This window comes from Bufo bufo, chromosome 10 (assembly GCF_905171765.1).
Source record: "Bufo bufo chromosome 10, aBufBuf1.1, whole genome shotgun sequence".
In the NCBI taxonomy this organism is placed as follows: domain Eukaryota; kingdom Metazoa; phylum Chordata; class Amphibia; order Anura; family Bufonidae; genus Bufo; species Bufo bufo.
In genome coordinates this window covers 85,348,986-85,362,948 of record NC_053398.1, presented here as the reverse complement: position 1 = coordinate 85,362,948, position 13,963 = coordinate 85,348,986, and the positions used below count along the sequence as shown (strand labels likewise).

Sequence of the window (13,963 nt, the reverse complement as noted above, 5' to 3'; positions counted from 1 at the left end):
CAATACATCTACTTCAGGGTATGCCCCCTTTATTGGCCTACCCTCATTACGTGGCTAAGGGCACACTACTAGCCTACCTAGTTAGATTAGGTATCATGACTCGCATGCCAGGCTTCGTGCCGTAGCCAGGACCACAAATAAAATAAGGTGTCTGGAGGTAAAACATGATAGTGTCAATTTAAAAAAGCAACCATCTGTTATTTAATATTAAAGATATTTTATTAACAGGACATATGTAATATTTAAGTATTTAGTTAGCTGCAACAGTCTGATCCAACCAGGATCTGAGAGCTGTAACTCTAGCATAAACTCCAGGACTTGAGGTAGAGCAGGTAGAGCTTCCCCAGGACACAATGCCAGCCAAGGTCCAAGCCCCATTTCTTTCGCATACAAGAGGTCCACCAGAGTCACCCTGAAAATCAAAAGAAAAGAAATGTGTATGTATATGTTACAGGTAATGCATGAAACCAAGCATTGCATAAAATTATACAAGTAATTATTCATAGTATAAAATATTCCCTTCCGGAGGTTGTAGCACAGCAACAGCGCCATAAAATCAGCCCCTACAGTGACAATGCCATAACACAAGTGTGGTCTGTTTCTCTCGTTTTTCAGGAAGAAAGTTCTGTTCTGCTATTTTATAAGAACCAGTGTAGTTTATTGACGACATTTGCATTTCTTAACCCCTAAGTGACTAGCCTATTTTGGGCCTTGCTGACCAAGCATTTTTATTCTTTTTTTCATTGTCACCTTCCAAGAGCTATAACTTTTTTTATTTTTCTGTCTATGTAGCTGTATGAGGGCTTGTTTTTGCAGGACAAGTTTTCGTTTTTATGGTGCTATTTTGGGGTACACATAACTTTCTGATTAATTTTTACTAACCTTTTTTGCATTTAGTTTCATTTCTAGACTTTCTTGTTGCAACAATTGAAGACAATAATGGTCTATTTCTCTTGTTTTATTAGTAACAAAGGGGGGCATTTATTATACTGAAATACGCCTATATTAGGCCCATCTCATTCATCATTTTTAACGCCTGTTTTAGGCGTAGAAAAAGGTCTACATGTAAGACAGCTTAGAACTGGTGGAGGATCCGCGAAAGTTATGAAGAGGCGTCTCTTCATAACTTTGGTGGAGCCACCGCCAGTTTAGGGCTTTATTAAGACAGGCGTCTAAAATGCCGGTCTTATTAAATGTGCCCCAAAGTTCTATTCTTCCACTATTTTATGAGAGGTATAGTTTATTAGCATTTTGCATTGCTTTATTTCATGTTCACATCAATATACTGTAGGCAAATAGTTAATACTTGTTTACATTTCATTTAATACTTTGCCTAAAAGAGTGCTTGTCATTCTATATATTGCCTAGGCAAAGTATATAAAAGACTGAAATAACACAGACATTTCATAGTCTGCCTAAATACTTTAGGCATTCTATAGAATGCCTAGGAATTTTATACAATACCTGCATTTCATTTTCATATACTGCAGGAGATAACGTGTGTGTGTGTGAATATATATATACATATACACAAGCAAGATGGCTTATGGTAATGCAGTATGTTTAGAGATTTATCAAACACAGGTAGTCATATTCAATAGTTATATTTGTTTCCTGAATTCATACAGTATATCCATGACCCATACACCACAATCAGCCATAACATTAACTTCACTGACTGCTAAAGTGAATTGTCAAAGAGTGGGATATACAGTATAAGGAGCAATTCTAGGCTCCTTGATGTTCAAAAGGAATAAATGGTAGCCCATCTGGTCTGATCCCACAAAAGTGCAACAAAAGTACTGTAGCACAAATTACTGAAAAACGTTCATGCTAGCTACTATATGATAGAAAGGTGTCACGGTACATCCCAAATGCTATATCCAGAAACCAGAGTATCCATTCTGACCCCTTTATACCACCAAAAGTGCTTACAAAAGCCATGTGAGCATCAGAATTGGATCGTGGAGCAATGGAAGAAGATGGCCTGGTCTAATGAATCTCATTTTCTTTCACATAATGTGAATGGTCAGAGCATTTATGTATGGCTCAATGTAAATGAAGTGTTCATTAGAGTTGAACTGATGTTAGCAGTTTAATAATTACTAAGAAACTGAAAATAATTGAGGCATGTCATCAGTTACCATGTCTGGGAATGCACAGAAAGGTGTCAGTAATACAGTTAGTTTAAATGTTATTGATGTCCCTTACATTTGCCTGCAGTAATGTAAATACTTTCCATTAAGACAATAGACAGAAAATAACTAGAATTATGTCATGTCCTACCATGCAGGAGGAGGCCCCAGATGCTCCAGCGCAGACCATGGTGCTAAGGATTTTAGATCCCCAGTATCTCTGACAGTCTGTGTTGGTCAGAAGAGGCAAAGCGACCTGCTGCAGTTTGCTTGGAGTAGTTTGTGCTAAAAGACAAAGCTCAAATTAATGTCTTTTATATACTGTACATTATTTATCCAGAATTCTGGAGAACAAAGCGAGGTCATGTTCTACTGCACTCTGCTTGGTATAAAAAGGTTGCACATTATGCAATATGTGAACCTACATACTCCTACAGAATAACACATATTACATTTTCTTACATGCAGCATTTACATAGCCCCATCCAGTAGTAACACATCTCTCTCCTCCATTGAATACATCAACGCTAGCAGCAACGCACACAGGGGAGACCCGGCTGTCGAATGTAGCAGCACTGGTGAGCTTCAGGAGAGTGATATCATTTGCAATGGTAAAGGAGCTGTAGCTGGGGTGTCTGAAGACCTGTTAAATAACATATGCCATAAAAATACTATTTATAAAATGTCATTTATAGGAAAAGGTCCACAAACTTGAAGAACATGCTTCCCATGTTTCTGCTTACCCTGGAAATGGTCTTGGTTTGAATAGGCTCAGCAGAGGAGGAACGGTCAAATTCACCCAGAATGACACGGTGGGAGGTTCTATGTATCAAACAGGTACAACTATTTTAGCTGCTTCAATAAGATTTATTGTAAACATTAATGAAATCTACAAAGATATTCCATGGAATAGAATAGTCATAATACCTATGTAAGAATTCAAAGGTACCCAACAATCGACATTTACAGGAGGGCAATTACTGTAGAATGAAAATTCTTTCTGACATCGAAACAGTAATTGTTCCTGTAAATTTGCTGACTGTGGAAATGCTGCTGCTACTGCACTTTTTGAATGTATGGATATTTTTGATGTACATCAATTGTTTCCATTATGTGAGAATCCATTTTTTAAATATACCATACACATAGATACTAAAAGATAGCATGCTGAATGGCATAATACCTCGGTAGGGTACCATTGGCATCTTTATTCTGACAACTTGTGGGGGTTCCAGCTCATATATATCCATCAATTCTGTCTTCTCCATGGATTAATATAATTTCAAAAGAGCTACACTAAACAATCATTTATAGTTTTATAAATTGCTTACGTGACACCGCAGTGGGCAGCAGTGACCACCCAGAGACTGTTGATCAGAGAACCACCACAGAAGTGGAATCCAGTGTAGTCCTGAATATATATAAAACCATCAAATCAATGCAAAGCTTTACCACCAAGCTAAATATACTATTTACGCTAATTCCCTAAATTTCAAAAATACCAGTATATATAGAGTACAGTAAAAAGAAAAAAAGTACACTCCAAGTGATCTTCAGGGAGAAAACCTCCAATAGTCCTAAAAGGAGGTGAAGTCTGCTAGTTTGGGACTATTGCACATCTGATGTTACTGTACATACAATGCATTCAGGAAGTCTTAAAGGGTTTCTGTCACCAGGATTCACCCTATTAAACTGGCTGACATTAGCGATGTGCTAATGTCAGCTAAACCTAACTCTCCTAATCTCATGCTTATTGGTGCCCCAGTTATAGCTACATCAGTATACTATGGGGCACATTTATTAAGACTGGCGTTTTAAAACACCGGTCTTAATAAAGGCCTAAACTGGCGGAGCCACCAAAGTTATGAAGAGGCGCAGGGCTCTCCATAACTTTAGCGCATCCAGCTCCCGTTCTAAATGTAAGACTGCAAGGAAGCTGTCTTACATTTAGGCCTTTTCTATGCCCGCCTGCCCATCTCCTTCCCACGCCACACCCACAATTTTAGACTTAGCGTGAGTGGGGCGAAGTCGCAGATAATGGCTCAACTAACCGCTGTGCCGCTATCGGCGTCTGAAAAAAAAACGCCTAATATAGGAGTATTTCAGCATGATAAATGACCCCCTATGTTTTTAAACCCCTTTTCAATTTTAGAATGAATGTTGCTTTATAATAAATATTAAAGGTATAAATAACACAAGCATGGACTTCTAAAAGGATGCTGACGTGATAAACGTGTCCCAAATGTATAGACAAAATATTTGAGTTTATGGCTAAGTTGAATTAACAATGTACAAGCTCATTCTGACATCTGTGTAGGTGTTCATGCTTAGGTAGCCAACACAAATCCAATCACAGTCCCTTTCAATAACCAATTATGTAATATTTGCACATTAATATGTTATTGCACTGAAGGCATTTAGAGGGTCATGATAAAATTGTTGTAAAGTAGAACTGTAAAAGTAGATTCCACCTTTCATTTTTGACAGCTCCTTTGGAAAATGAAAGGTGGAATCTGATTGGTTGATATGGGCAACTTGCCAGTTCTACTTTACACCAGTTTGATAAATGACCCCCTTAGTCTATACTGCTTTACAACATATGCAAAACTTTAAATCTAAGCTCAAGTTATGGGCATATTGAAGGTCTTTTCAGTGAGAAGATTAAAATTAGTAAGCATTATAGTTAATATAATCATAGTACTGTACCTGCAGAGACACCTGCCATGGCCATGAACCAGAAACTGCATTTTCACCATTCACAACCCTGGCATAACCAGAAACGATGGGCTTAATGCTTGGCACACCACAACCTGAGGAATAAGCGCATAATAATAGGTATAATGTAAGGAAACAGTGATCTCCATTAAATACTATAATACTGACGTGACTCTACCTACCGTAGGTACCCCCTAGCAGGGCAAGGCAGGACAAAATCCACAAAAATGCCATAGTGATTAAGTGAGCATGATCAGGTTTCGTGCAGTTTATATCCCCTCAAGCAGCCAATCAAACAGCAGTCAACATGCGATAAGAGTAGCAATAGTGTTATCAGTGTTACCTTGAAGTGCCGGAATATTGAAAATGTGAACACATGACGTAGAGGAAAATTTGTGTGGGAAACAGATGATAGAAGAAAAGCTCAGCTGGTTTTCTTCCTGCATACAACTTAGCCATTAAAGGTAATCTGAACCCAGGTTCATGAATCCCAATATGAGGCAGGCTTGGACTGGCCATTAAAGGCACCAGTAGATACCTGTGAATACCATGGTGGTCCCCAAAACAAGAAGCGGGTTTCACTTTTTGACAAAAGCACCTGCCGATTCAGCCACTATTCATCCCCATACAACATCCCACAAATGTCGGTCATGACATGCTGGGTCTTAGGCGGCGTGATGATGTCATCATGTCAGCCTGCATCTCGATGCAGACAGACATGACAACGCCATCGTACCGCTGAGACCTGGCATAGAAAGTTGTGAAGACCACCTGCACCATTCACCAGGAAATACATGTTGCAGGCCTGTGATGTAGATGGTAGCATGGAGCGGGACTGAGGTACTTTTTTTTTTCTAATGTTACTACTGGGGACAGTGCAGAGGATGGGGGACATTGTAAACGCTGGGGACACTATAGTGGGCATTATAACACAGGGGACACTACTGGTGGACATTAAATATACTGGGGCCATTATAAGTACTGCGGAACAACAAGGGGGCAATTATAAATACTGGGGGCATTATAAATATTGGGGCACTAAACACAGAGCGCTATTGGGTGTCATTAACTATACTATTATAAATACTGGGGGCACTACTGGGGCCATTATACATACTGGGGACATTAAGTACTGAGGGTCATCAAACATACTAGGGACACTATTGGGGTATTATTATAAATACTAGGGCACCAATGGGGGGCATTAACCCTTTCTAACCTAGAGTTTTTTTTTACTTTGTGTTTTCATTTTTCGCTCCCCGCCTTTCTCTGTTCTCAGTCGTATAAGGGCTTATCTTTTGTGGGACAAGTTGTACTTTCCAACGCCACCATAGAATGTAGTGGGAAGTGGGAAAAAAATCTCCAAAGGTGGTGGATTTTTTTTTTTTTAACGGTATTCATTATTCGGTATAACTGACTTGTGATCTTCATTCTCCAAGTCAGTATGAATCCGGCGATACCACATATGTATAATTTTCCTGGCGTTTTGATGCCTGAAAAAAAATGCGGGGCGATGTGTACTTTTCAGTTATACCATTCTGGAACGTGTACAGCTTTTTAATCACTTTTTAATTTTTTGTGGGAGGAAAAGCTACCAAAAATGGAAAATCGCCCATTTTGACCCTTTTTTTTTTTCCTTTTGCCTCTTTTCGTATGGGATTAATACTTTTATATTCTGATAGTATGGGCATTTACGCATGCAGCAACATCTATGATGTGTATCTTTTTATTTTTTTACATTTTTTATTCTCATTTTGTGGAAAGGGGGTGATTTTAACTTTTATATTTTTTTTTATTTTTCCCATAGGGAACTATAACAATCAACAACTTGATTGCTATTATCAATGTACTTGCATCGGAGTCTATGATGATTTTACTACTTTCCTATCGAGCCCTATTACAGGCAAGGGCTCCATAGGAAATACTATGCAGCAGCCTCCTGTCATTCACAAAGACAGAGGCTGCTGAACACAAGCTCCGGCTCCTCTGATCGCCACACGGGGGAGTCGGAGCATAACGGCTCAGATGGCTGAGCATAACGGCTCAGGTTTTCAGCTTGCTCAGATGCCGTGGTCAGGTTTGACCACAGCATCTGAGGGGTTAAATGTCCACAATCGGCATTACCGGCTGTCAAGGACAAGGGCCGCCAGTGTCTGCTGTAGGAAACAGCAGGCACTGGGTTGCTATGGCGCCCGCTCCACTCGGGAGCAGGCGCCATCTTTAAAGACCCGACATGTGACGTAATAGTATGTCACATGTCGGGAAGGGGTTAAAAATACGGGGGGATATACAGGAAGGCATTAAATACTGGGGGAACTACTGTGGGCCCTTACAAATACTGTCTGCACTTCAGGGGACCATTATAAATACTGGAGCATTATTATTATGGAAACAATAGGTGAGGACACTACTACTAATAGGGGCACTCTCGAGGAACATTATCACTGTAGGGTGCAGTATTACTAATGAGGACACTCTGGGAGAGACATTACTATTGATGGGACTTTTGGGAGCAATTTGGGGACTATTTGTATGGCATTATTTCATAAGTAGAGTATTTGGGGAGCACAGTGGACACAATTGTAGGAGTAGCAGCAGTACAGTATGTAGTACAGTTGGGGCACCAAGAGGGGGAGGATTATGAAAAAGTGAGTGGCAAACTCTGCAAAGACAATACTTCATTAAACCACAAGGGAAGGTTAAATTAGTAGAAAATATCTTTTTCTTCTAGTTTTCTGCTATGTAAACCTGCGTCTTATAGTCAGGTACATCCTATAGTCAAGAAAATACAGTATATATGTGGGCCAATAGAAAGGGACTTGACACCTATTTATACTGTAAAAGGACACTGTGGCTGTCACTAACCAGCTGGGAGAATGATACTCCACCATCCACTAACCAGTGTGTAGCAGAGAGTGGCTCCTGCTGCACTCAGAGTCAGTACCCATATCGAAGAGTTATACAGGAATGTACAGCATGATGTAGGCAGTACCAGGTTGGAGGGAGAGAAAGAAATCTTCTCATCCAAACTCACTCCACTGTGCCCTGCACTCAGCAGTGTAGAGGAGAGCAGCTCCCGCTATGATAACTTGCACATTTGGCCCAGCTGCTCCTGCTTCACCAATCTGTGGTCATCCGCTCCTGCTGCATTCAGAGCCCACATGGAATCCCTGTACAGGGCTATATAGCATGATGTAGGTGATATCAGGAGCGGTGCTCAATGGCTTCTGTGCACAGCGACTCCTGCTGCATTAAGCTCCCACATGGAAGTGCTGTACAGGAATGAACAGCATGATGTGGGTGCTAACAAGGGGGTCAATGCTTAGCAGCTCCTGTGCCAAGCGGTTCCTGCTGTCCGAACAAGGAGAACAGAATGGAGAATTCCACCAGTGTCTGCTAATGTAGGCCAGTGGGGCAATAAGCAAAGAGACCTCCACGTTGGCTTGTCCTGGATATTTTGTGTATTTGAAATAGCTGATGCCTCTATGTTACAATTATTATTCCTAATTTTTGTAAGAATGGATATATATATATATATATATATATACAATCACCTAAAGAATTATTAGGAACACCATACTAATACGGTGTTGGACCCCCTTTTGCCTTCAGAACTGCCTTAATTGATGGCATTGATTCAACAAGGTGCTGATAGCATTCTTTAGAAATGTTGACCCATATAGATAGGATAGCATCTTGCAGTTGATGGAGATTTGAGGGATGCACATCCAGGGCACGAAGCTCCCATTCCACCACATCCCAAAGATGCTCTATTGGGTTGAGATCTGGTGACTGTCGGGGCCATTTTAGTACAGTGAATCATTGTCATGTTCAAGAAACCAATTTGAAATTATTCGAGCTTTGTGACATGGTGCATTATCCTGCTGGAAGTAGCCATCAGAGGATGGATACATGTTCTCATTCTGTTTACGCCAAATTCGGACTCTACCATTTGAATGTCTCAACAGAAATCAAGACTCATCAGACCAGGCAACATTTTTCCAGTCTTCAACAGTCCAATTTTGGTGAGCTTGTGCAAATTGTAGCCTCTTTTTCCTATTTGTAGTGGAGATGAGTGGTACCCGGTGGGGTCTTCTGCTGTTGTAGCCCATCCGCCTCAAGGTTGTGCGTGTTGTGGCTTCACAAATGCTTTGCTGCATACCTCGGTTGTAACGAGTGGTTATTTCAGTCAACGTTGCTCTTCTATCAGCTTGAATCAGTCGGCCCATTCTCCTCTGACCTCTAGCATCCACAAGGCATTTTTGCCCACAGGACTGCCGCATACTGGATGTTTTTCCCTTTTCACACCATTCTTTGTAAACCCTAGAAATGGTTGTGCGTGAAAATCCCAGTAACTGAGCAGATTGTGAAATACTCAGACCGGCCCTTCTGGCACCAACAACCATGCCACGCTCAAAATTACTTAAATCACCTTTCTTTCCCATTCTGACATTCAGTTTGGAGTTCAGGAGATTGTCTTGACCAGGACATTGAAGCAACTGCCATGTGATTGGTTGACTAGATAATTGCATTAATGAGAAATAGAACAGGTGTTCCTAATAATTCTTTAGGTGAGTGTGTGTGTATATATATATATATATATATATATATATATATATACACTGCTCAAAAAAATAAAGGGAACACAAAAATAACACATCCTAGATCTGAATTAATTAAATATTCTTCTGAAATACTTTGTTCTTTACATAGTTGAATGTGCTGACAACAAAATCACACAAAAATAAAAAAATGGAAATCAAATTTATCACCCCATGGAGGTCTGGATTTGGAGTCACACTCAAAATTAAAGTGGAAAAACACACTACAGGCTGATCCAACTTTGATGTAATGTCCTTAAAACAAGTCAAAATGAGGCTCAGTAGTGTGTGTCGCCTCCACGTGCCTGTATGACCTCCCTACAACGCTTGTGCATGCTCCTGATGAGGTGGTGGACGGTCTCCTGAGGGATCTCCTCCCAGACCTGGACTAAAGCATCTGCCAACTCCTGGACAGTCTGTGGTGCAACGTGACGTTGGTGGCTAGAGCGAGACATGATGTCCCAGATGTGCTCAATTGGATTCAGGTCTGGGGAACGGGTGGGCCAGTCCATAGCATCAATGCCTTCGTCTTGCAGGAACTGCTGACACACTCCAGCCACATGAGGTCTAGCATTGTCTTGCATTAGGAGGAACCCAGGGCCAACTGCACCAGCATATGGTCTCACAAGGGGTCTGAGGATCTCATCTCGGTACCTAATGGCAGTCAGGCTACCTCTGGCGAGCACATGGAGGGCTGTGCGGCCCTCCAAAGAAATGCCACCCCACACCATTAATGACCCAATGCCAAACCGGTCATGCTGGAGGATGTTGCAGGCAGCAGAACGTTCTCCATGGCATCTCCAGACTCTGTCACGTCTGTCACATGTGCTCAGTGTGAACCTGCTTTCATCTGTGAAGAGCACAGGGCGCCAGTGGCGAATTTGCCAATCTTGGTGTTCTCTGGCAAATGCCAAACGTCCTGCACGGTGTTGGGCTGTAAGCACAACCTCCACCTGTGGACGTCAGGCCCTCATATCACCCTCATGGAGTCTGTTTCTGACCGTTTGAGCAGACACATGCACATTTGTGGCCTGCTGGAGGTCATTTTGCAGGGCTCTGGCAGTGCTCCTCCTGTTCCTCCTTGCACAAAGGCGGAGGTAGTGGTCCTGCTGCTGGGTTTTTGCCCTCCTACGGCCTCCTCCAAGTCTCCTGATGTACTGGCCTGTCTCCTGGTAGCGCCTCCATGCTCTGGACACTACGCTGACAGACACAGCAAACCTTCTTGCCACAGCTCGCATTGATGTGCCATCCTGGATAAGCTGCACTACCTGAGCCACTTGTGTAGGTTGTAGACTCCGTCTCATGCTACCACTAGAGTGAAAGCACCGCCAGCATTTAAAAGTGACCAAAACATCAGCCAGGAAGCATAGGAACTGAGAAGTGGTCTGTGATCACCACCTGCAGAACCACTCCTTTATTGGGGGTGACTTGCTAATTGCCTATAATTTCCACCTGTTGTCTATCCCATTTGCACAACAGCATGTGAAATTGATTGTCACTCAGTGTTGCTTCCTAAGTGGACAGTTTGATTTCACAAAAGTGTGATTGACTTGGAGTTACATTGTGTTGTTTAAGTGTTCCCTTTATTTTTTTGAGCAGTGTATATATATATATATATATATATATACTGCAGTCCTGGAACAAGATCTCTGCCCTTAAGTGCAAGCTTGGACTGGCCCACAGGGATAAAGGTGAATCCTCTGGTTGGCCCCTTGTCTTCCACCCCCTTCACAAGTAGCACATAGCTCAGTAGACTTACTACACTACATATATAGGAAGGCAGTGTACAGCACCTCAACCAGTCTTAAATCACATAAAAAACTGTGTAGAATATTTAAGAAACTATCCAGTTTATTATTTTAGACACATTCATGTGGCTGAGATGACTTATAGGTACAGAGGCAGGACAGCCAGTATCTTCCTTTCCCAGAGACCCGCCTTCTCAGAGTTGCTGCAGGGACCCCATAATCAATCATCTGGTAGTGTCTTGCTGCTGTGTGAGCAGGCAATATTTGGATGTATCCTTACGGTGGGCCCTCAAAATACATTTTATTGGTGGGCCCAGTCCGACACTGCTTAAAGGGTGTCTGTCACCTAAAAAATGGATATTAAACTGGCTAACATTAGCGATGTGCTAATGTCAGCTGAACATAACTATATTAGTGCCATCTCACTGCCTAAAGCCATTATTGAGAAAAACGAACTTTTATAATATGCTAATTAGCCTCTAGGAGCAGGGGGGCGTTGCACCTGCTCCTAGAGGCTCCGTTTGCCCACCTCTTTTCACGCCCTTCTTCTCTTGATTGACAGGGCCGGGGCAGCGCTGCTCTCCTCCCGCTGGCCATGTCTGCAGTGTAAATCTGGTGCCGTTTGCACAGGCTTCCTCACTAGTCGCATCATTAGTGCCGATTAACACAGTCGCGAATATATTGGAACACTCTAAGTACATATAAAGCCATTTTAATGTTCTGCCGTGCCGACCATTTTCTCCAGTCTCAGAAAACTTCTTGCGGCCTGACTGGCAAAAGCCTAAATGCTGATTTAATGTCCGCCTTTGCCAATAAAGTCCCTTGGCCAAAATGCTGCAATAAATCCACTGCCTGATCAAATGATGCATAAGACACTGCGGCATCTGACTTGGCAAACTCATCATTAAGTGAGCCATCACCTGGAAAAGACAAATGATGGATTAGTCTAAATTCCCCAGGTTCCTTCTTAGGGACTATACCTAAAGGGGATAAGTGGAAATTCTCAAAAGGTGGGTAAACAAAGGGGACTGCAATTCTACCCAATTCTAATTCTTTTTTTATTTTAATACGAACAATATCCGCATATTTCCCTACAGATTTTAAATTATCCACCATTGAACAACCAATACCTTTTAAATTCAGGAACCAAAAAACCTAGCGAAAAACCCTCAATAATCACATTAGCTCTCACTTGGTCTGGATATACATTTAGCCAGGGCAACATTTCTGTTAATCTTACTGGAGTCCAAACTTTTTGCAAGCTGCTCCTTAATTGATGGCTGGTGAAATTTTGCTTGACCGCTCCACTTAAAACATCTGGACAAAGGATGGGTGCCCCCACACAAGGAACACTCATGCTTACAGCGACAGTTTGCTAACCACCTACAAGCATTCTCATTGAACATAAAACATACTCCTTTCTTCAAACCTTGACGGGAGGGAGACTGTTTAAGCGGAGCAACATTAAATTGATCCATAAGCCAATATCTTTCACCCCCCACTTCAAAGAAGGATGAACAGCTAATTTCTGTCTAAATAATTCATCATATTGTAACCATGCCATACCACCAAAGTTACGGTATGCCTCCAATATAATGTCCAAATGTTGGAATAACCCTCAACATTTTTCTGGAAATTTTTCCCCAAGTACCGCTGAATAGATGTAGAAAGCCTGCAGCCAGTTATTAAAAAAACGTGGCTGACTATGCTTTCTATCCTGCTCCAGCTTGTCATCCTTCTTGTCCGTGCGGACAATATGCTCCTTAGTAGATGGTAATAATGACAGAATTTCAATAAATTCTAAACGCCATATCCTTTCTTTAAAGTTTGTTGTTAAATGAAAGCTTCAGAAACACCAATACCCTTATCCAATACAGGAACCATCTGGACCTGAATTGATGCCTTGGGCTGATTAAGCCAGACCCCAGAAGGCGATGCCACATTCCCTTTCTGAATAAAATCAGAAAAAAGGGAATATAAGCCAGAAACAAAATGCTGATTTGAAAGTAAATTAAACATTGACTGCACATTGATTATCTCACCACTTAATGGCGTCTCCTGACCAGGATCAGAGGAATGCAGAATCTTCGCTTCTAGCTTCACAGGATCTTCACCCTGGACTTCAGGTAAGATTGCTGTTGGTAGAGGCAGGCTAGAAGAACCCTGGCTGCTGCTTGGAACATTGTAGAACCATGTAGGGTCTTTGGATGCGCTTGGCTCCCCATCCTGCTGCCATCCTTGAATAGAGGCACTGCTGCTCGCCGCTAAAATGGGTTACCTCTGGCCTGCTTCTGTGGATGCCCGCTCAACTGAGGCTGGCACTTCCTCTTCCGCTGACTCTCTGGAACCGGCCATTCTTCAGAGGGCGGAGTATAGGCGCGCTGTGCCCTACAAGCTCTTTTGCTGGGCAGCGCCTCCAACTCCGCCCCGGACAGCCTGCTGCACTCCAGCGCTGCTCCACACCGCTCCTCTGCCGGCTCTTCCAGCTCCGGTTCTTCCGCCGCTTCCACCACCGTTTCAGGCTGGGCAAGGCAATGCCGCAGCCACTCCTCGCTGCCGGCCGACTCTGCTTGCTGAATTAGCTGCTTCAGAAGGTCTTCCATCCTGCGCTGGTCTTGATCTTCTTCAACTGGCAGTTAATAATGGTGATGTCCCCTCTTCTAAATCTATAGGTTTCCTGCCACCAAAGGATCCAGCCAACCAGCTGTTAAAGATTCTCCCGCTTCAAAACATCTGGCCAATGGACAGCTGAGACATTGGCAAC

General features: G+C 42.3%; 1 protein-coding gene across 1 annotated transcript; it reads right to left on the bottom strand.

Moving 5' to 3' along the window:
• Positions 1–250: 250 nt before the first annotated feature.
• LOC120980403 (chymotrypsinogen A-like) lies at positions 251–5,084 on the bottom strand. The gene is made up of 7 exons (XM_040409497.1): positions 5,033–5,084; positions 4,842–4,945; positions 3,467–3,546; positions 2,879–2,957; positions 2,598–2,778; positions 2,287–2,420; positions 251–412 (listed from the first exon to the last, which is right to left on the bottom strand). The coding sequence occupies exons 1-7, from the start codon at positions 5,082–5,084 to the stop codon at positions 251–253; spliced, it is 792 nt and encodes a 263-aa protein (XP_040265431.1).
• Positions 5,085–13,963: the final 8,879 nt, after the last annotated feature.

Bases quoted from the DNA above. Each gene is read 5' to 3' on its own strand.
- LOC120980403 (XM_040409497.1), bottom strand. From the start codon at position 5,084: ATGGCATTTTTGTGGATTTTGTCCTGCCTTGCCCTGCTAGGGGGTACC. The intron at 2,779-2,878 runs GTAAGCAGAAAC...GTTATTTAACAG, and splicing joins AAACCAAGACCATTTCCAGG to GTCTTCAGACACCCCAGCTA. The intron at 2,421-2,597 runs GTAAGAAAATGT...TTTGTCTTTTAG, and splicing joins GGGCTATGTAAATGCTGCAT to CACAAACTACTCCAAGCAAA.